At 40.5% G+C, this 24479-nt stretch overlaps 1 protein-coding gene across 2 annotated transcripts in view; it reads right to left on the bottom strand.

Moving 5' to 3' along the window:
• The window catches only part of mib1 (MIB E3 ubiquitin protein ligase 1), a 144582-nt gene that overhangs the window by 12691 nt on the left and 107412 nt on the right, over nucleotides 1-24479 (bottom strand). For both annotated transcript variants that reach the window (XM_060822813.1, XM_060822814.1), the window contains exons 13-16: nucleotides 6711-6843; nucleotides 5877-5963; nucleotides 5359-5520; nucleotides 1471-1652 (exon numbers count right to left, since the gene is read on the bottom strand). In XM_060822813.1, coding sequence (XP_060678796.1) covers nucleotides 1471-1652; nucleotides 5359-5520; nucleotides 5877-5963; nucleotides 6711-6843 — 564 coding nt within the window. The remainder of the gene's footprint in view (nucleotides 1-1470; nucleotides 1653-5358; nucleotides 5521-5876; nucleotides 5964-6710; nucleotides 6844-24479) is intronic.

Below are 24479 nucleotides of genomic sequence, written 5' to 3'. Positions count from 1 at the left end.
AAAGCACTTGCCTATTCTCGATCTCCTCAACCCATCCCTTTTGAAGGTAGTTGCAGGTACTTGGGCTAAGTGGCTTTCAGTTATTTGGGAACCTTGACATGCATACTTCCAACATACAGTCATCAGCAATGTTCCCTCTTTGCTGCACATATACAAGGGTATGCAGCAATCAGGATTGTTCTTTGTACAGTACACATGACTGTTATCCATATAAACACCACCTGCAGATGGTGCAAAGAGCACACTGATGCCACTGGCAAGCAAAACAAAGCAGCAGCCAGTTTTAAAGAGGGAACTGCAGGACGTGAATGTTTAGAAACATTTGAAAACTTTTTAAATCGTTCTTAAAAATAAAATCTGATGAAGTTTCAACCGGTTCACCCCATTTCCAATGCAGGATCTCCCACTGGTCCCAGTTCCAGTTCCAGTACCAGCCCTTGCCCAACATCATGCTGAGCCCCAGCCTCCACCTGGACTTCTTAGCCCCCTTGCCAGCCGTGCTTGCACTGGTAATGACATCACCCTGCATTCAATGGTCTGATGTCATTGATGCACTTTGCAGAAGCCTCCTGCAGTCACAGTCAAGAGCTCAAGGCTCAAGAGCTGCAACTATGTATGTATGGCAGTGGTTTTAGCATTATGGATAATCTCACTGAGTGGACAGGCTGGGAACATGCACCATTCCTGATAAAATACACACAGACAATTAAACTGCTGCACCACAACCTTGAAAGGACCACACACCAGACAGAAGGTGAAGGTATCATTTGCAACCACAGAGATTAATTAACCATTCCCAATTTTAGGCATATGACCCTCAATTGCAGAACATCTGTCATCTCCTGAGATTAGTTAATTCAACACAGATTAGAGGCCAAACCTGAGACCATTCCGGGTTTGCCTACTTCAGCTCTTCACTGCATTAATCCATTAGGCATAATCGTTTCAAAAAAATATTCTACACATAAAAACCCTTATTTTCTTCCCTTAGTTTCTCTAAGGCATGTACTAATTGTTATTGAGACATCATAAAATGGAACCAGTGTGTGGCATCTAAAAGGTAACGCAAAAGGCTATTGGCAGTTACGCTGCTTATGGCAGTCAGTAGACAAGAATATATACCCTATGTAAAAATTTCTGCATTCCTATGGGTAGCCTTTCCCCACTTCCTGCTAAACGACCTCCGCAAAACTGGAAATTTCCTACGCAATAAATCACAAATAAATCGTCTGAACCATGAGGTAGCTTCATCTTTATTACTGAGTGCTTAACTCACTATCACCAGATGTATTTAGTGCTCACTAAACAGTGCACATTTGCTAAAAATTGCTAAAAGAATGATTTAAAACAAATTACCATTAACCCTTACAAGTTAAGCTTCACTAATATTAAAAATTAATACGCAATGAGTTGACAAAATGAATGTAGCCTGCAACACCAACAGTGATGAACTAATATTGACATACAGACCTGACTTTCTCCTTATGACATTTTGCAAGGACTTTACAGAGGTTTGGATCAGGGCAAAGATCGAGTGGCGACTGTCCTTTCTTGTTGCGAATAGCAAGGTCTGCTCCATTTGCGGCGAGGAAGCAAGCAATAGAAGCAGCACTCTTCTTATCTGCTCCTTGCGTTCCAAGACCCATAAGTAACTGAAAAAGGAATGTATTACAAATTTGCACAAGACATACCCAAATGATCAAAGTGCTATATTTTTGGAGAGTTACTTCTAAAAAGACAAAAGTCTTCACATGTAAAAGTTCTAAGATTATTAAAGTAAATCAAAGATCAATCCAATTTTGTCTTGTAGTACATGTAAATTACAAATAAAAATCTTCTGCTTCAGGCGTTGACTCAATCTATTGTCACAGCACAGTATATCTGAACAATCATATGTCACCGCTTCTGATTTGATAAATATGAGCTAATATTAGAGGAAACATTAATTAATAAGTGTAATATCAGATTTAACTTTAGAAAAGTCTATTGTGCAGATAAAAATATGATGGACATTCATTCAGCTTTAAATAAAAACTGAAAGAACTGTGGATGCTGGAAACCAGAAACAAAAACAGTAATTGCTGGAAAAGTTCATTAGTTCTGGCAGCATCTATGGAGACACAGAGTCTGAGGAAGGGTGACTGGACGCAAAACTTTGACTTTGATTTCTCTCCACAGATGCTGCCTGGCCTGCTGAGCTTTTCCAGCAATTTGTTTTTGTTTCATTCACCTTGAAACAAATTTTTGCCTTTTTATATTCAATGCGACCAAATCCAGGTAACTGTAGACATAGATTCTTCCTTCCTAAAACCTGTTACAATTGTATCTCAGAACAACCTGTATGGTCAGTTCAAAATGGCAATCCTCAACATCAAATATGACTATTCCTATTTCTGAAAGGAAAACATAGTGTTAGAATTTTAAAAACGCTGCATAAAACCTTACCAATATCTCATTCACTTGAAAGAATGAACAAAGGTAGTTTGTCCACTGGGTAGAATATGTATAAATGATCAGTGTGATGTCAGTAAATATAAACATTAGCCTCAAATGAACAGAACACTTCAAAAGAACTCCTAAACTGCGGTACAATTGTTAATGGGGAAATTTCTGACTCTCACTAAAGATGGACTTGGACTCCCAACTAGCGTAGAAGTTGACATGGTCACTAGATACAGGATCGATGCAAAAGCTGTAGGGGTAGACTGGGGTCCAATGCAGATTTTCAAACTTGGAGGAGCAGAGCATGCACATAATTTCCATCAACTGTTCCTGAAGATCTGGGACAAAGAAGAAATCCCTGCTGCTCCCAGGGATTCTGCTGTTGTCGACTTCAAGAAAGGAGAAAAAGTTAGCTACGGGAACTACTGAGGAATTTCCCTACTCTTCAACACCAGGAAGGTAGTTACCAAATCTTTGTTAGGCACCTTCTCCCAGTCACGAAATCCTTCCTGAAAGCCAGTGTGGTTTCTGACCAAACCTGATCTTCACTGCCTGGCAACTCCAAGACAAATGCCAGGGACAATATCAACTACACTATATTACCTTCATCCATCTAACCAAGGCTTTTTGACTAAGTCAATCTTCGAGCGCTATGGAAGACCTGTCAAATGCCTGCTGTCCAGAGAAATTCATCAACATCCTGTCTCCTCCTTGACAAGATGTTGGCGACAGTTCTCACCGATGGTAATATGACAGAATCCTTTGAGATCAAGACAGCAGTCAAGTAGGGATGTAACACTGCCTCCATTTTCATCACCATCATCCTTCACCTTGTCAAGAACAAGCTCTTTAGTGGTGTGGACAGGATGGATGGAACATCTTTCAACATCAACTGGTTGAAATCCGAGAAGAAAACAACCACCTCACTTGAGGAATTTCATGACATGGATGGCACCTCTGCTCTCTTGGAAGAGAATCTTGAAGCCTCGCTTAATGCATTCACAAAAGCATAATGAAAAACTGGTCTCGGCCTCAACCTCAAGACGACTCAATTCCTCATTAACCTCTCAGGTCACAGTCTGGTCCATTCCTCCATTAAAAGCAATAGAGAAAGCCTCCCAAACATTTCTATGACCTGGAAAGCTACATCTAAATTAAGACTGACATCGATACAGAGTTTCAACATTATCGCCAATCTGCAAAAGTTGTGTTTGGATGCCTAAGGATGAGCATCTTCAATGACCATGACATCCATGCCAATACCAAGATCCATATATAAAAGGCAGTCATCTTTCTGACTCTTTCATACGGCTCTAAAACTTGGATTACGTATTGACACCACTTCAAGGTCTTCAAGAAACATCAACATTATTTGAGTCTGACTGCCTCCATCAGCTGGGAGAACAGGTATCCTAACATTAGTGTCCTTGACACAGCCAACAGCACCAGCACCAGCACCGAGACCATAATCCTCTGAAACTAGCTCCGCTGGGTGGCCACCAGCTTAGGGTGCCTGAGTTTGACTTCAACAGCAAATCACCTTCGTCCAGCTTAAGAAAGGCAAGAGGACGACAAAGGAAGCATTTCAATTACTTCTTGAAGGATTCCCTCATGAAGTGCAACATAGACATCAATATGTGGGAGACTCTCAGAAGAAACCGACACGAATGAAGCTATAAGAAGGGGCACAATTCTTTAACCAGTTGGCAAGAGGAAATACGGCAAAGTATCTGGAGAAAGGAACGCCACTGATTTCAACGTCAAGATTCAACTCCATCTCCTGGAAACATTTGCCAAATGTGTGGTCAGAGATGAAGCTCTAGAATAAAGCTCATCAATTATGTCAGAACCCACAGAACGGATAATCAGTAATGCAGATTTCCTTGACGGACATTCATCCTTGTTAGCGAGTGATTTCTGATGATGATCAATGTGAATAGGAAAAAAAATGGTCACCTTTGTTGAGAGAAAAGCCAGCAATACACGTGTTTTTGGGTGGCAGTGATGGGGATTTACAAACAAGGCTCCCAATAATATTGTTTTTCCCACTGCATGGACCTCCAAATACTATGTGCAGTAGTGACTTACAGTATCAGAAGTCAATAAAAGAACTGCCCTGGCACGTTGATTACAGAACTCAGGCTATAGGACAAGCTGCTGCAGAACAGTGCAGCTTAGGTATAATGGTTGCTGTCAATATTAGATTCCCTACAGTGTGGAAACAGACCCTTCGGCCCAACAAGTCCATACTGACCCTCCGAACAGTAACCCAGACCCATTTCCCTCTGACTAATACACCTAACACTATGGGCAATTTAGCATGGCCAATTCACCTGACCTGCACATCTTTTGACTGTGGGAGGCAACCGGAGCACCCGGAGGAAACCCACGCAGACACGGGGAGAATGTCTGTGCGGAGTTTGTACAGTCACCCAAGGTTGGAATCTAACTGTGTGGCAGCAGTGCTAACCACTGAGCCACCGTGCTGCCCCAAAAAACAGAAGTTATGCACTGAAGTTGTTGAACTCAACATTGTGGCTGGAGGAATGTAAAGTTTGTAAGAAAATGAAGTACTATTCCTGCAGCCTGTGCTAAGCATTTTCAAACATTGCAGATGCCCAGGATGGAAATGTTGGAATGGCAAGCAACAGGAAGTTCAGGGCATGCTTATACAATTCCTGCACTGGTTAAGGTTACCATGAAGACACTCCTCAACCTCTCCCTTGCCTGATGTAGATAAGCTACCACCAGTTGTCTCTATAACAAGACAGCAGCACAACAGTCCCAATATGACTGCAACGATGTCACTTTCAAGTAGTAAATGCAAAACAGCCATTTATATAAATATTAAGCAAAAATGTTGAGATGCACATAGTACGCCACAAAACTAACAATTAAGGAGTAAAATATTCTTACTGTGTTCTTGGAGGGCTCCCAGCCACTGTCAACTTTTCCCACATCCTGCATATCCTGCAGTTGACGGAGCTGACATAAGGTATGATGTCTCAAGGCTTCATGGAGAGGTGTATCACCATCTTTATCCTGGATGTCCAATTTTGCACCAGCACGAACTAGTAGCTTTTAAAAAAAAAGAAATTCTAGCGGTTATTATCTTCCCTCACTGAACAATTGGTTTAACAATGCCATTTTGTCTAAACTCTAAGTTGGATGATTATTAAGCCCTCTTAGTCAAGAGTTGAGTGGAAACTTTGTATGTGTTCAGTCATATTCTAACTGAACAAAGAAAGCGTCACAATATATTAAACAGTTATGCAAATAAAAATTCGTATAAATTTTATTGTTGCAGAATGGGGCACTGAGCATTCAAAGATATATTTTTTCTACAAAAAAAAATCATTTTCCTCAACAGTCAACTAATTATCCACACATCACATTTTACACAGATTATTTTGCACTTGAACAGATTTTCTTACCCGAACAATTTGAGTATGTTGACGCTCAACAGCGAGATGCAATGCAGTTTGCTGGTTTACATTTTGGATATCCAGGTTAGCATTGCCCTAAAATATAAGTGCATCAAATACTTAAACATTGTGTCCTGACTGATGGATCATACCAATTATCTAACAACAGTGAAGAGTTCCTTATTGGAAGAGCAACCTTAGGAATAAGGAAACTCGGATGAAATTACTGCATGATCAGAAGACAAAGCAACTTCTTAGGCCTTCTTGTACCCTTACTCCTGGACTGGTATGCCCAGGTTCAGTTGCCGCCTGTTCCTGAGGTGCACAATAACATCTCTGAAAAGGTTCATCAGAAAAATAGAACAGCTTACATTTTAAAAAAAATCCATTTGGTGACAAATAGACGTAAAAAAAATTCAGTTTCTCGTAGACCACAATTTCGAGCAAAAAATCTAAAATAACACCTTCACATCACTCCTGCAAGTCCTTCATTATCAACCCACCTTCAGCCTCCACATTTCAAGTACCTCTCCCAGACTCTAACTACCAACGGTACAACCACCTACAACTGACAAAATAGCAGCAGTCACAATAATGTGAAATCTCTCAACAGATTAGCATTTCCTTCTTTTGTGAGGCCATGCTGCCCTCAACTGTTTTCGAACCCACTTGTTCCAAAATTTAGAGCTCTAAGCTATACAAAGGTTAAAATAAGTAATTTAGGGTTAACACATCATGAGATTTGTGAATCTGCAAGTATGAATTGTCCTCATTGAATTGCAGCAGCTTTTTTGCATTGTGAAACAAACATTTCCGAATATAAACTCCAAGGCAAGGTCTTACCTGATGTACCAGTAATTCTGCCACTTCAACATGATTGTTAAGTGCTGCTAAATGCAGAGCAGTATATCCATCATCCTTTTTCTCATCCACAATCCATGGCCTTGGGAGCTTGGAAAGTAACACACGCATGGCACTAAAATAAAAGAAAATCATTTAAAAGTATTCATTCAATCATCATTTTTTTCTTTACATTCCATTTCAGAGAAAATTCTAATATGCATTTTCAACTACTCAACCTTTTCCAATTTATGAAAAAGTATAACTCAGTCAGCCTGAGTAGAAGAAGAAAAAAGTATCTTCAACTTCACTCACTTCATAATTCATGAAGTTTATCTACTGAACAGCTCATTAACTAAGAAATCTCTGGTTAGCATTGAATTAGTTACCTATGCAGTTAGAAAGTTATCAGCATCAGAATTAAGGTTAAAAAAAATCATAGATTCCTATTTTTGACTAATATCCAACAAACTGTACAAAACTAAAAACAGACAATAGTACAATGTACATAATGTGCATTGTATTATAAAATATATTATAGTTGCATTTACAAAGAGAACACCAAGGATGATAAATTATCACAAAGATGATGAGAGACGCACAGCCTATTTTCACTGAAGGAGAGAATACAAAACAGTTAATTAATAACCATTTTCTTCAAACTAAAAGAGTATTTTTGAGTGAATGAGGAAATACATTTGCAAGGGGAAGCATTGAAGATGCCCACCCCAACAGATTCAAGAACAGCTTCTTCCCCCTACAACAAGCGGGCAGGTAGTGTTTGAAGTGGACGGGTGACCAGTTTGGATTTCCTGGCTCTTTCTGCTGTTTGCAACTAATCTTCACTTGAGCCTGTTGAGAGGCTTGAAACAGAGTCACAGCATCATACAGCACAGAAACAGATGCTTTGGTCCAACTTGTCAACCAGACATCCCAATCTGACCTAATCCCATTTGCCAGCATTTGGCCCATATCCTTCTAAGCTCTTCCTATTCATATATCCATCCAGATGCCTTTGTAAATGTTGTAATTGTACCCACCTCCACCACTCCCTCTGTTACCTCGTTCCATACACACACCACACTCTGCGTGAAATGGTTGCTCCACAGGTCCCTGAGAAATCTCTCCCCTCTCACATTAAATCTATGCCCTCTCGTTTACACTATGGTTATCCAAATTAATGTTAGGATAGTTAAAATTCCATAATATAATTATCCTTTTATTCTTTTTAATGCCTCACTGAATTGACTGCAGATCTGCTCAATTGCCTGCCAACTGTTTGGGAACCTACATTACACTCCTAAGAGTGCCCCTTTCTTTAGTCCCAAATCCCTCTGTGCTGCAGTTTTCTGCATTCTTTCCCCATTTAAATATTCAACTCTTCTATTCTTCTTGCCAAAGTGCATAACCTCACATTTTCCCATATTATATTCCATCTGCCAAATTGTTGCCCACTTGCTTAATCTATCTATGTGCCTCTGGAGATATCCTTACCATTTGCCTCACCATCTATCTTTGTATCATCTTTCCTACTTTTCTGTCATGGTATTCTTCCTGAAAATGACAAATTCCCAAATAATAGCTTCCCACCTGTACTATTCTATCATAGGTCCAACTTTGAAACATTACTCCATCTGTTGTAAAAATAACTTACCAAAAATTAAATACCTAAGTTAATTAAGCCTTTTCATAAAGCATGTCTAATGTGCAAAATATACTCAGAAAGGGATAAGAAAACATACATATGATCTTTTTAAGCAAAATACAATGAAACTAGTGTCTCAATACCATTGCATTGATTGAAGAGGATTGTGGGTTACTACATTAAACTTTATAAAATCCCAGCATTAACACAAGGATATTTTTGTTTAAATTGGCTTAGATTCTGTAAACTTTCATATTGAGTTTGTTTGATTTACTCAATACCTTAATGCAATACAGCTACTTTTACTAATTATTAATAGAAAACTTAATATGTGTATATTTCTGAAATGTCTTTAATTGTTAGCTTCCAATATTGTGTCGAATTTATTAATCAAAAATAAATCGAATAGCAGCTGATTTTTCAACATTTTATCATATACACCTTTGGACCAGTTAGACTAACAATAACAGAAATTAAAAATTATGCAGAACACACTGCAGACAAATTCATTTCTGCAGATACACTTTTGCTTTACTCTGACTGCACTCATTTTCCAAAGGTAATTCAACAACACAGCACGGTGGCTTAGTGGTTTGCACTGCTGCCTCACAGCACCAGGGTCCCAGGTTCAATTCCAGTCTTGGGTGACTGTGTGGAGTTTGTACATTCTCCCACTGTCTGTGTGGGTTCCCTCCAGGTGCTTCAGCTTCCTCCCATAGTCCAAAGATGTGCAGGTCAGGTGAATTGGCCATGCTAAATTGCCCATAGTTTTAGGGGCATTAGTCAGAGGGAAATGGGTCTGGGTGGGTTACTCTTCGGAGGGTCAGTGCAGACTGGTTGGGCCTTGGGCCTGTTTCACACCGTAGGGAATCTAATCTAAAAAACATAATACTAGTTTTCATTATTTTGAATTCCATCTAGCTTAATAGTCTAATATTCAGTACCTGTTTGAAAAAATTGCTTTTACTCCCAAAACGAGAGGGGAGATCTGGAATCAACAGGTTTAAACCTAGTCTGGTCTAGTCCCACCTGCCAGCACCCGGCTCATATCCCTTCAAACCCTTCCTATTCATATACCCATCCTGACGCCTTTTTAAATGCTGCAATTGTACTAGCCTCCACTACTTCCTCTGGCAGCTCATTCAATACACGCACCACCCTCTGCGTGAAAAAGTTGCCCCTTAGGTCTCTTTTATATCTTTCCCTCTCACCCTAAACCTATGCCCTCTAGTTCTAGACTCCACCACCCCAGAGAGAAGACTTTGTCTATTTATCCTATCCATGCCCCTCATGATTTTATAAACCTCTACAAGGTCACCCCTCAGCCTCCAATGCTCCAGGGAAAACAGCCCCAGCCTATTCAATCTCTCCTTAAAGCTAAAATCCCCCAACCCTGGAAACATCCTTGCAAATCTTTTCTGAACCCTTTCAAGTTTCACAACATCCTTCTGATAAGGAGACGACCAGAATTGCACGCAATATTCCAACTGTGGCATAACCAATATCCTGTACAGCCGCAACATGACCTCTCAACCCCTGTACTCAATGCTCTGACCAATAAAGGAAAGCATACCAAACATCATCTTCATTATCCTATCTACCTATGACTCCACTTTCAAGAAGCTATGAACCTGCACTCCAAGGTCTCTGTTCAGCAACACTCACGAGCACCTTGCCATTAAATGTATAAGACCTGCTAAGATTTGCTTTCCCAAAATGCAGCACCTCACAATTATCTAAATTAAACTCCATCTGCCTCTCCTCGGCCCACTGCCCATCTTTCACGATGCCATTGTAATCTGAAGTAACGTTCTTGTCTGTCCTCCAATTTTGGTGCATTTTCTGCAAACTTACTAATTATACCTCTTATGCTTACATTCAAATCATTTATATAAATGACAAAAAGTAGAGGACCCAGCACCGATCATTGCAGCACTCTGCTGCTCACAAGTCTCCAGTCTGAAAGGCAACCCTCCACCACCACCCTCTCTCTCTTATACCTGAAGATACAGCTACAATGGTGAGTAAATTGAAATACAAAATACTCAAGAGACCAGAATTAAAGAGATATGAATAACATATGCGTTGTATGTTTAAGGGGATTAGATAGTTAGGAAGTGGACAGGTCATGGACAGATTTGAAACAAGAATTTAAAACTGGGAGCCCATGTTGATCACTGAATATGAAGATGATGGATGGATGAATGACACTTGCAGATGTTAAGACAGAGGCAGCAGACATTTGGTAGGTCTCCAATTTACGCAGAGTAGAATGTCAGAAACCAGCCAGCACTTTTACTGTTGGCAAGTTTGGAAAAGCCACTATCATACACCCAAATCTGTATCATACTCACCTAAAACTAAGAGTATTACCTCGAATGCAATTCAGATAGACTTAAACTGAGAACACCTAGCCATCTCATATTGCAAAGAATGAATGCTGTATTAAATAAAGCTTATAAATTGTTCAGAGTCTCTTCCAGAGTATATATACTCTTCGGTTTATATGTTACATACTTTCACCTTACAAAAATACTTCTCCCCACGTTTAGAGTTACAATTAAGAGGTTTGTTAAATTATCACATTTTGGAACTGGACTTTAAATTTGAATTACATGAAGGGATGGTGTGATCTGTTCAGTAGCCTGCCTGGCAATGAGCCTTGGAAATGAAAGGTAGAATCGCTGAACTGAAAGTGCAAGGCTTTTTACAGTGAGATAATTATCACAGCCTTTGAGTATATCTCCCAATGTCCCAGAAGGATTTCATAGGTAGCGAGTTGTAAACAGTGTATCATAATTCACCTCTTCATTTCTAATACTGAAGGAAATTGGGATCAAGGATAAATAACTAACATTTCTATTTTTATACAAAGCGATTGTATTGGCAAGGAAAGAGAAGAGAGAAAACCATTTTCAGATTAAGTTACATTCTTCCCTATGAAAAATTAAAGTTGCCATCCTCCCGAACCATGAAGCAGCTCTCGCATTAAAGAGAGATGATTGGTGGATAGTTTAACCCGAGGTTCATCACACCTCTGGAGAGGGAAGAGAATGAGGAGAGTCCTTCCTTATATCCTCAGTCATTGCAGGAATTTAACACACACTGTTGGCATCACTATGCACTGAAAACCAGCCATGCAGTTAACTGAAGTATTTCACATTTAATAGACTTAATGAGCTATACAGCATGGAAACAGACCACACTCATCCACGCGGAGCACATATCCTAAATTAATCTAGTGCCATTTGCCAGCATTTGGCCTATACCCCTCTTAACCCTTTCTATTTAGATATCCATCCAGATGTAATTGTACCTGTATCTACCACTTCCTCTGGCAGCTCATTCCATACACGCATCACCTCTGCGTGAAAACGTTGTCCTTGAAGTCCCTTTTAAATCTTTCCCCTCTTAACTTAAACATATGCCCTCTAGTTCTGGGCTCCCCTATGCTGGAAAAAAGACCTTGGGCTCTTCACCTTATGCCCCTCATGACTTTATAAACTTCTTTTGAGATCACCCCTCAGCCTCCAACGGCTCGAGAGAAAATAGCACCAGTCTATTCAACCCCTCTCTGCAGTCAGACCCTCAAACCCTGGCAACATCCTTGTTCATCTTTCTGAACCCTTTCAAGTTTTACAACATCCTTCCTATAGCGGGAAGACCACATTGAAACGCAGTACTTCAAAACCGGTCTAACCAATGTCCGATACAGCCATAACATGACCTCCAACTCTTATACACAACGCATTGACCAATAAATGAAAGCGTACCAAATGCCCCCTGCACAATTATGTCTACCTGCAGTTCCTTGGCTTTTCCTTAAATGCACAGCATTAACCAGCCTCTAATTCTCTAGCACCTCACCTGTGGTTATCGATGATACAAATATCTCTGTGACAGGCAATTCCTTCCCTAACTTCCCACAATGTCCTGAGTACACTTGATCAGGTCCTGAAAATGTATCTACCGTTATGCCTTCTATGACCTCCAGCACTTGCTGTTCTTTAATAAAACATCAATCTTTATTTCACCTCCATTTCTTTCTCCGCAGTAAACACTGACACAAAATATTCAAATAATGTCTCTCTCATCTCTTGAGGTCAACACATAGATGACCTCGTTAATCTTTAAGGAGCCCCATTCCCTCCCTAGTTGCTCTTTTGCTCTAAATATACTTACAGAATAGGTTTGGATTATAATTAGCCTTGGCAGATAAAGTTATCTCATGTCCCCTTTTTGCCCTCCTGATTTCCCTGTTGAGAATGCCCCTCCACCCTTTAAACTCTTCGAGATTCATTTAATGCCATTTATTTAAGTCAAATATATGACTCTTTCTTATTCTTGACCAGAACCTCAAATGTTTCTATTCAAAGAACATAGACAGTACAGTGTAGTACAGGCCCTTTCACTCTCAATGTTGCACCGACCTGTGAAACCAATCTGAACCCCATCTAACCTACACTATTCCATTCTCATCCAAATGCTTATCCAATGACCATTTAAATGCCCGTAAAGTTGGCAGGTCTACAACTATTGCAGGCAGTGTGTTCCACGCCCCTACTACTCTGAGTAAAGAAACTACCTCTGACATTTGTCTTATATCTGTCACCACTCAATGTGAAGCTATGTCCCCCCATGCTATCCATCAACATCTTAAGAAATAGGCTCTCACTGTCCAACCTATTTAACCCACTGATTATCTTACATGTCTCAATTAAGTCATCTCTCAACCTCCTTCTCTCGAACAAAACAACAGCCGCAAGTCCCTCAACCTTTCCTCATAAGACATTCTCTCCATACCAGGCAACATCCTGGTAAATCTCTTCTGAACCCTTTCCAAAGCTTCCACATCCTTCCTCTAATGCGGTGACCAGAACTGCATGCAATACTCCATGCGTGGCCGCACCAGTGTTTTTTGTACAGCTGCAGCATGACCTCATGGTTCAGAAACTTGACTCCTCCACTCATAACACACTGTATGCAGTTTTGACAGCCCTATCAACCTGGGTGGCAATTTGAGGGATGTACATGAATGCCAAGATCTCTCTGCTCATCTACACCACTAAGAATCTTACCATTAGCCCAGTACTCTGCATTCCTGTTACTCCTTCAAAAGTGAATCATCTCACATCTTTCTGCATTAAACTCCATTTACCACTTCTCAGCCCAATTCTATGTCTCTCTGTAACCTACAACATCCTTCTGCACTATTCACAACTGCACCAACCTGAGTGTCATTCGCTAATTTACTAACCGATCCTTCTACAGCCTTATCAGGTAATTTATAAAAATGACAAACAACAGTGGACCCAAAACAGATCCTGCAGTACACCACTAGTAACTAAATTCCAGGATGAACATTTCCCATTAACCACCACGCACTGTCTTCTTTCAGCTAGCCAATTTCTGATGCAAACTGCTAAATCACTCTCAATCCCATGCCTCCGTATTTTGTGCAGTAACCTACCATGGGGAACCTTACCAAACGCCTTACTGAAAAATCTATATACACCACATCAACAGCTTTACCCTCATCCGCCTGTTTGGTCTCAAAGAATTCAGTAAGGTTTGTGAGGCACGACCTACCTTTAACGAAACAATGTTGACTATCCCTAATCAATGCATTCCTATCGAGATGATTATAAATCCATTCTTGTTTAACTTTTTCCAATACTTTACCCACAACCAAAGTAAGGCTCGCTGGCCTATAATTACCAAGGTTGTTTCTACTCCCCTTCGTGAACAACACTTGCTATCCTCCTGCCTTCTGGTACTATTCCTGAAGACAATGACGACATAAAGATCAAAGCCAAAGACTCAACAATCTCCTCAGAGGCTTCCCAGAGAAGCCTAAGATAAATCCCATCCAGCCTAGGGGCTTTATCTATTTTCACACTTCCCAAAATTTCTAACCCCGTCTCCTTGTGAGCCTCAATCCCATCTAGTCTAGTGGCCTGTATCTCAGTATTCACCTCGACAACATTGTCTTTTTCCAGTCTGAATACTGACGAAAAATATTTATTTAGCTCTTACCCCATCTCCTCTGACTCCACACGGAACTTCCCACTACTGTCCTTGATTGGTCCTAATCTTACTCTCGTCATTCTTTTATCTCTTATATACTTGCAGAAAGCTTTAGGGTTTTCCCGGATCCTATCTGCCAATGATTTCTCATGTCCCCTCTTCGCACACCTTTGCTCTCTCTTTAGGTCTTTTCTAGCTACTTTGTAACTCTCAATCACCCTGAGCCTTCTCATCTCATCCTAACATAAGCCTTCTTCATTCTCTTGACAAGACATCCAACTGGCTTAGTAAACCACAGCTCCTGGGCTCGACAACTTTCTCTCTGTCTGACAGGTACACACTTGTCAAGGACACACAGTAGCTGTTCCTTGAATAAACTCCACATTTCTATTGTGCCCAGTCCCTGCAGTTTCCTTCCCCAACCTATGCACCCAAAATCTTGTCTAATCACATCGCAATTGTCTTTCCCCCAGCTGTACCTCTTGCCCTCCGTTGTATACCTATCCCTTTCCATCGCTAAAGTGAACATAACTGAATTATGGTCACTATCTCCATTTGTTAGCTTTAAAGAGAAATCTGAAATGTTCATGTGTCTTATCTTAACAGAGATTGCAATATATATGTGAGCGTTAGTGACAGCCCGTGACATCTAGACCACACTTGACCAGGCGTGGCATCAAGGAGCTCAAGCAAAACTGGAATGAATGGGTATCGGGGCAAACTCTCAGCTGATTGGAGTCATACCTGAAACGTAGGAGGACAGCTGTGGTTGTTGGAGGACAGTTATCTCTGCTCCAGAAGTTTCTCAGGATAGTATCAGAGACCCAAACATCTTCAGCTACTTCAATGAGCTTTCCTCCATCAAAAGGTCAGAAGTGGGGGATGTTTGCTAATGACTGCCCAATGTTCAGCACCATTCATGACTCTTCAGATACTGAAGCAGTCCATGTTCAAATGTAACAACGTCTGGACAATATCCAGGTTTGGGCTGATAAGTGGCAAGTAACATTTGCACCACACAAAAATCTGGCAAAGACCATCTCCAATAACACTCCAATGCACTCTCAGCTATCCTTCCTTAGCCCCATCCCCTTCTATTTATCTCTCCACCCCTGACGCTCCCAGCCTTATTCATGAAGAAGGATTTTTGACCGAAACGTTGATTTTCCTACTTCTTTAATGCTGCCTGACCTGCTATACTTTTCTAGCACCACACTCTCATCTCCAATAACAGACAATCTAACCACGGCCCCGTGACTTTCAATGGTGTTATCATTACCAAATTCCCCAATATCAACACCCTGAGGGTTACCATTGACTAGAAACTCAACTGGGCTTGCCACATGAATACTGACTACTACAGCAGGTCAGAGGCTAGAGACTGCAGTGAGTAACTCATCTCCTGACGAAATAAGAAGGGAGTAAGGCAAAGACAGGAAGTTATAGGCCAATTATCCTGACCTCAGTTGCTCATAATATTTTGGAGTCCATTGTGAAGGATGAAATTTCTGAATATGTGCAAGTACATGGTAAAATAGGGCAAAGTCAGCATGGTTTCATCAAGGGGAGGTCATGCCTGACAAATCTGTTGGAATTCTTTGAGGTAATGAGCAGGTTAGACCAAGGAGAGCCAATGGATGTTACCTATCTGGACTTCCAGAAGGCCTTTTATAAGGTGCCATGCAGGAGGCTGCTGAGTAAGAAAAGGGCCCATGATATCAGTCAAGGTACTAACACAAATAGAAGATTGGTTGTCTGACAGAAGGCAGAGAGCGGGGATAAAAGGGTCATTCTTAGGAAGGAAGCCAATTACTAGTGGTGCTCTACAAAGGTCAGTATTGGGACCACAACTTTTTGCTTTATACATTAACGATCTAGATGAAGGAACTCAGCATTTTCCCATGTTTGCAGATGACACAAAGATAGATGAAGAGGCAGGTGGTATTGAGAAGGCAGAAAGATTTAGTCAGGTTAGGAGAGTGGGAAAATGTTACAAAGTTGAGGGCGTGTACTGTTTCTTTAAGAGAGAGTGAATATTGCTTTGCACAGAAAACTTACAAACATCTGTCATATGACTAGCTTGCACTTTGAGTGTACTGGAAAATTGAAAATATGTAACATTTGGCTGTGAAATGGATACCTGAGTTAGTTGCTGTTTTGACAACAACCAGTTTAAATTGTGTCCCAGGATACTAAAACCCAATTGAGTTTGAATTTAATATTTTGCCAATATTTAACCAATGTGATGATCCGATGTTGGTGGCATAGAAAAGGCAGGCAGTTTGAAAGTCAGACAGAGGAAGTGCTATTTGAAACTCTATCAAAGGTACCTTTTCATATGAGACATATTCGCAATCAAAGAAAGGCAACAACCCAGGGAGATCTTCAGCCAGAAGAAGAAAGACACCAGTGACAACAGCCACTATATGGGTTTGACAGCAAGTTGACGTAATTCTTGTGTTTTATTGGAACAGTATATTATTGTAGAGTTCAAGGCAGATAATAAGCAGCTAAGAGAAAGGGAGACTTAGAGTACTGAATAGCTGTTGTTTAATGTTCACTTTTAGAGTTGAAGAATAAATGAATATTCTTTTCTTTAAGTGGTGGAACTTGGGAATTTTCTGTCACTCATATTTAACAGATTATGAGGTGAGGTGGGCTTTTCTGGGTGTTTGGTTTAATTAATCGAAGGGTTCACCATCGTGTCGTAACACAAAGTAATGGCAGATGAAATACAAACTGGAAAAATGTGAGGTCATGCACTTTGGTACGAAGAACAGAGGCATGGACTTTGAAGTGCAAAGGCACTTGGGAGTCCTAGTCCAAGTTTCTCTCAAGGTAAACTTGCAGGTTGAGTCAGTAGTTAGGAAGGTAAATACAATTCTGTCACTCATCTCAAGAGGACTAGAGTGTAAAAGCAGGTATATACCTCTGAGGCTTTATTAAGTCTGGTCACAGTGGTGAATCTGTGGAATTCATTGCTTTTACGCCAAGTCTGTCCCCTCAGGTCCATAAAAGGCTGTGAAGGCCAGAGCATTGAATATATTTAAAACACAGATAGATAAATTCCTGATTGCCAAGGGGATCAAAGGTTACAGGGAGAAAGCAGGAAAATGGGGTTGAAAAATCTATCAGCCATGATTGAATGTTGGAGTAGACTTGATGAATTAAATGGCCTAATTTCTGCTTGTATGTCTTATGTCTTACTCCCTGCAGTTTCAACAACACTCAAGAAGCTCAAAATCATCCAGGATAAAGCAGCACGTTTGACTTGTACCAAATCCACAAGTATCCATTCTCTCTACTACTGATACTCAGGAGCAGCAGTGTGTACTATCTACAAGATACAGAGCAGAAATTCAAAGATCCTTAGACAGCACCTTCCAACCCCACAACCGCTTCCATCTAGAAGGCCAAGGCTGGAGATACATGAAAACACCAACACCTGCAAGTACCCCTCCAAGCCACTCACTATTCTGTCTTGGAATATATCACCATTCCTTCATTATCGCAGGGTCAAATTCCTGGAATTCACTTCTTAAGGACATTGTGGGTCAACCTACAGCACATGGCCTACAGCAGTTCAAGGCAGCAGTTTGAAGGGCAAATTAGAATGGGCAATAAATGTTAGCCAGCCAGTGACGCCCATGTCCCATGTGTCAATAATAAAAAAAAACTGAATTACTTAAAACTTTTAAGATGTATTGTTACACTTGGCAAATAATTTTAAGACCGTTTTTAAATAGCAATTAGATTAGTGTTGCTTTCTTGCTAAAATATACATTTGTAGCACAAACCAAAAGTGTACAATTTGGATGCTTTAACTCATAATGTTAACACAAGTATCTACATTGTGAAGACATTTCAGAACAGCAGGAAATAATCTGTTGTAGATTAGATCACAAATCTTCAGCACACATCTCATGTGAGGCATATGGGTTAAGTGCAGGCATCACTGTCACACATTAAAATAGGAATCAGCTGTCTGCTGAGTCAGCTAGGGATCTTGGTACATTAAACAGAAGCCAACTCATGAAAACAAAGGTCACTTCAATGTCAGAGAAATAAAGGCACTTTAACAACCATTGCTAAATAATCTGAAGTGTCAGCAGAACTATCAAAATATATTATCTTTATTTTGAAGCAGACATCTCAACTCATTTATATTCAACAGCCAATATCACAGCTGGTATAATAATGTTTTCTCAAGTGAACTGGAAACTTTGATTCCGTTAAATCAAAAATCTCAGTCATGGTCAGTCAGACTAAGAATGGTGAGAAACTGGAAGACAGCTGACAACAAGGAGATACAGAAGAAAAGTGGAAGATGAAAAAACTGCAAGAGGAGAAACTTGAGCTTCCAATGTTTGATGTGCTGCAGCACTCTTGATTACTTAAAAACCTACAGACTAACTTTTAGTGATGACGTCTATACGAAACAAAAGTTATTTTGTTCTTCTGTAGTTTCTCAACATGAAGAAACTAGATAAAGTTGTCTTCTCAGATTTAAAATGTATGATCTGAAACTTTGTAATTTTCTTGTCCTATCCAGCCAACTTATTATCCCTTCTCATTTGGTATCAAATGTGGATATGTAACTTTCAGTTCTTGAATTAAGCTATGAATGAATATGGTATAAAGTTCAGACCCCAGTATGGATTAAGTGGTAAAGATCATTTGTCAGTTGTTGTGGTTCTGTTCACTGAGCTGGGAATTTGTGTTGCAGACGTTTCGTCCCCTGTATCGGTGACACCCTCAGTGCTTGGGAACCTCCTGTGAAGCGCTTCTGTGATGTTTCCTCTGGAGGAAGCATCACAGAAGGCTCCCAAGCACTGAGGATGTCACCTAGACAGGGAACGAAATGTCTGCAACACAAATTCCCAGCTCGGCGAACAGAACCACAACAACGAGCACCCGAGCTACAAATCTTCTCACAAACTTTGATCATGTGCCAGTATTCATAATACTTTAAACCTACATGTTGTCTAAAACCTATACAAACAAAACAAGCAACACAAGACAATCGAAAAACATTTCCACTATTGAAAAGCAGTTTGCACATTTAACTCAATGCACATCATATCATGACATTGTCAGCTTATTGTCTCACAAGTGAACCGGTTATGCAATATTGTGACTGCATTTTACGTAACTGATTTGAATGAAAGACTTCTTTGGCACCCCACCACTTCAGGAATAAATATTCAAATCACCAACTTGGATTTCCACTTGATATTGAAACTCAAGTAATTCCTAAATAACCCAATAGATGGGGCTTTTCATTTAAGTGGCAAAAATGGTCAGGAACAGTCTGACTTGGGATTGTGTACTGAACATTTGAATAAAATGTGTATGGTTGCCACAGTTGCCTTAGTGAAATACATACCAGCGTACCACTTGTGGTGGCAGATGGCACTTAGAAAATGCCCTTGCACAATTGAAAACACTTAAGGTGCTCATTCTGGTTAAGGCTTTGTTTCATAGCTGGAAAGGATCCTGAAAACAGTTATCATGCACTCCTGGCAAAACTTACCAAAGGCAATTGGAGCCAATTGATCCTCAATTTCTCCTAATCGGTAGTGACTAACTAATAAATAAGTCATAATAAAGCCTAATTAATAACAGGGAAACTCAGCAAAAAAAAACTGCACACCAAAACACAACATTTTGGTTCCAGAGAAAGAAATACAATTTCATCTGATCTTTCAAATATTCACATTCTCAGTTAGAATCAACATATCTGGATGACGAGGGCAATACAACTTGGTCAGAAAATTTGCACAAGATGTTTGGGATACAGTAGACAGGGTAAAACTGTTTCTGTTCATAGAAGAGTAAAAAATCAGAAAACGTGGGCTAAAATGATTGCCCAAAGAAGCAAGGACATCATGAGACAAAACAATTTCAAGCATTGAGTGCATAGGGTCTGGAATGGACTTAAGAGTTTGACAGAGGCAGATTCAACTGTGCCTTTCAAAAGTGAGTTGGATAATTATCTGAAGAAAAAAAAGCTGTCTTACAAGGACGACTGTGTCCAGCTCTGGTCGCCCAGTTATAGGAAGGATATTATTAAGTTGGAGAAGGTACATAAGAGATTTACCAGGATGTTGCAGGGTATGGAGGGTTTAAATTATGAAGAAAGGCTGGGACTTTTCTCCAGTGTAGGAGGTCGAGAGGCAACCCGATAATAGTTTATAAAATAATGACGGGTATAGATAGAGTTAATGATAGTTTTTTTTTCCCCAAGATTGGGGTTCTCAAGACTTGGGGGCTATTTTTTTTTAAGGTTATAGGAAAGAGATTTTAAAAAGATGAGGCAGATTTGTTTTTACACATGGGGGTGTGAGGAATGAACTCCCTGAGGAAGTGGACATGGGTACAATTACAACACTTAAAAGACATTTGGATAGATACATGAATAGGAAAGGTTTGGAGAGATATGGGGCCAAAGCAGGCAGATGGGACTAGTTTAGTTTGAGTCTATGTTCAGCACGGACTGGTTGCACTGAAGGCCTGTTTCCATGCTGTATGACTATATGACAAAGTCAGGAAGTAGAAGAAACAAAGCTGCTCTGGCAGACAGGCAGCACAAACAAAAGGTGAAATGACCTCATTTTGTACTAATCCACAGCTCTAATAAACGTTTAAAATCAAATTACTAAAGATTGATGAGCTGTGTGATGGATGTCAATTTCCACACTTATATCAACAAGTAACTCTGCTTGGATTGTAAATTTCTTTGGCCTTCACATGGTCTCAGCACGAACAGCTTACATTTGGTACTCATGATCAAAGTCCAGTAATGGAAGGAAACTGGACAGTTTTGGTTCTGGACTATTTCAATGCTATCCTGATTGGCCTCCTATTTAGCACCAACTGTAAATGTCAGCACACTTAACTTTACTGTATCCTGCATCATGTTCTGCTCAACCAGTATCCCAGTGCTCACTGACATATTTTTGTTCCTGTCTCAGTTTAATCTGCATCTAAAATTCTCAGCTAAGTTTTCAAATAGCTGCATAGCTATTTCCTTCTTTAACCACCTTCGTTCATCATCTCAACCAAACTCACCTGAAACCAAACTTTTCATTACTGTCACATCGTGACCCCATTATTGAGAGTTATGGCTTAAAGTGCCTGAGTTAAGCAGCCTGGAATGCCATACATAAACCACTTCATTTCCCTCTTATTTAAGGGCCCTGTTGAAATCCATCTCTGAATCAATATCCAATTCTGTTCACATAGCACTCAAAAACCTTGGAGTGCTTATATGGAAGATGCAATTCAACCAATGCCACACATCTCTATCTGATAAAAGTACCCTTTAAACAGCATATAGGAGAGAGGTAGCATAGCGATACCATCACTGGACTAGTAATTCAGAAACCCAAACCAATGCTCTGGAGACATCAGCTTGAAGCCCACCATGGCAGATAGTGAAATTGGAATCGGAAAAGGGAAAAAAAATTAGCCCGATGTGACCATATGACCATGATCAATTGTCATAAAACCTAACAAAATTAAAAGAACTGTGGATGCTGTAAATCAGAAACAAAAACAAATTGCTGGAAAAGGTCTGGCAACATTTTGGGTCCGATATTCTGAGGAAGGATCACTGGACCAAAAACGTTAACTCGGATTTCCCTCCACAGATGCTGCCAGACTTGCTGAGCGTTTCTAGCAACTTCTGTTTTTGTGACATAAGACCAATATGACTAAGTAATGTACTTTAGGGAAAGCATTTAGCAATCCTTATCTGTTTTGACCGACATGTGACCCCAGACTCAGAGCAGTGTGGTTGACTTGTAAGTGCTGTCTTGGCAGTTAGAGACAGTCAACAAACACTGGCCTCACCACATCCCATGAATGAATTTTAAAAAAAGTAAAATATTTCAATCAAGCCAACTGGCATCCCTTGCAAACCCACTAGGCTTGATTTAAACACTTTACAGAAGGGCAGAGGTACAACAACTCAAGAACAAGTACGTCACAATCACCATTCTGGACTTAACACTGTGTTCAACACCTTCAGATTGTGAACCCACTCCCATTCCCTTCCTTTCTTTTAGCTTTACTTGTTAAATGCTGTTACCGTGTCCTCTGCCTCTCCTCCCCCACCCCAGTGAGACTGTCTGTTCTTTCCAGTCTGGCAGTTAGACACGCTGTTCTGCCAATCTCACATTCCGATCAGTTAATCTGCTCTATCAACACCCTTTCTCCCCCAGCATGCCACCACCTCCCCCACCACAAGTGTTGCATAAATGTTGGCCCCTCCACACTTCACATCAGCTCTGACAAGAGTCATATACTCAAATGTTAGCATGCTCTTTCTCCACAGATACTGCCTGACCCAGTGATCCCCAGCAATTCATTTTCAGTATGTCACAACCACGGCTACCTGAACTGCTCCTGAAGCCACAAAAAGCAGTGGCAAATTACAGGGCTATCAAGATTTTGCTCAAGCATAATAAGTGTTGTCTGAGGGTGGCCATCATAGTCTAAGACTGAAGTCCTAACTACCAATTAGGTTCACAGAAGCAGGAGTAGCTCCGCCATTCATTAAGATCATGGCTGATCTATCCATTGTCTCCTCTTTACCTGCATTATCCCAATAACCCTCAATTCCTATTCCATGCAAACACCCATCCAACTGCATCTTGAATAGAGTCATAGAGATGTACAGCACAGAAACAGACCCTTTGGTCCAACCAGTCCATGTCGACCAGACAACCCAACCCAGTCTCGTCCCACCTACCAGCACCCGGCCCATATCCCTCCAAACTCTTCCTATTCATATACCCATCCAAATGTCTCATAAATGTTGCAATTGTACCAGCCTCCACCACATCCTCTGGCAGCTCATTCCATACACGTACCACCCTCTGCGTGAAAAAGTTGCCCCTTAGGTCTCTTTTATATCTTTCCCCTCTCACCCTAAACCTATGCCCTCTAGTTCTGGATTCCCCCACCCCAGGGAAAAGACTTTGCCTATTTATTGTATCCATGTCCCTCATAATTTTGTAAACCTCTATATATTTAATGAAGCTGCCTCTACTGCTTCCTTGGGCAGAGAATTCCTAAGAACACTACTTTCTGGAAAAACCAGTTGCTCCTCATCTCTGTCCTAAATTTACTTCCCCTAATCTTGAGGCCACGTCCCGCAGTCCTGGTTTCACCCACCAGTGGAAATAACTTGCCTGCCTCTGTCTTATCTGTTCCTTTCATAATTTTACATGTTTCTATAAGATCCCCTCTCATTCTTCGAATTCTAGTGATAATAGTACCAGACAGTTCAACCTTGCCTCATAGGGTAATTCCCTCATCTCCAGAATCAAACTGGTGAACTTCCTCTGCACCATCTCCAAAGCCAATATATCCCTCCTTACATAAGGAGACCACAACTGCACACAATGCTCCAAGTGTGACCTCATCAACCCCTCGTACAATTCAGCAGAACCTTCCTGCTCTTAAACTCAATCCCTCTACAATGAAAGCCAATATTCCGTTTGCATTCCTGATTACCTGCTGCACCTGTAAATCAACTTTTAGCAATTCATGTCTGAGCACTCCTAAGTCCCTCTGCACAACAGCATGCTGCAACCTTTCACTATTTAAATAATACTCTGACCTACTACCTTCAATTGCAAAGTAGATAATCTCACATTTACCAACATTGTACTCCATCTGCCAGACCCTTGCCCACTGACTTAACCTATCTAAATCTCTCTTATCTTAGGGATGAGTCTTTTATACAGCACCTTATCGAACACTTTCTGGAAATCTACGTATACGACATGCACCTGTTTTCCAACACCCATTGCACTTGTTACATCCTTAAAGAACCCCAGTAAGTTTGTCAAACACAACCTTCCCTTCCTGAATCCATGCTGGGTCTGCCTGACGGAACCCTTTCCATCCAGTTGTCTGACTATTTCTTCTTTAATGATGGCTTCCAGCATTTTCCCAACTACAGATGTTAAACTAACTGGCCTATAGTTACCTACCTTTTGCCTACACCCTTTTTTTAAACAGCGACATAATATTCACTGTCTTCCAGTTCGCCGGATCCTGTCCAGAGTCCAACGAATTTTGGCAAATTA

Source organism: Hemiscyllium ocellatum, chromosome 4 (assembly GCF_020745735.1).
Source record: "Hemiscyllium ocellatum isolate sHemOce1 chromosome 4, sHemOce1.pat.X.cur, whole genome shotgun sequence".
Classification (NCBI taxonomy): domain Eukaryota; kingdom Metazoa; phylum Chordata; class Chondrichthyes; order Orectolobiformes; family Hemiscylliidae; genus Hemiscyllium; species Hemiscyllium ocellatum.
Note: the sequence above shows the minus strand (reverse complement) of the source record. Positions and strands in the feature narration are given on the sequence as shown.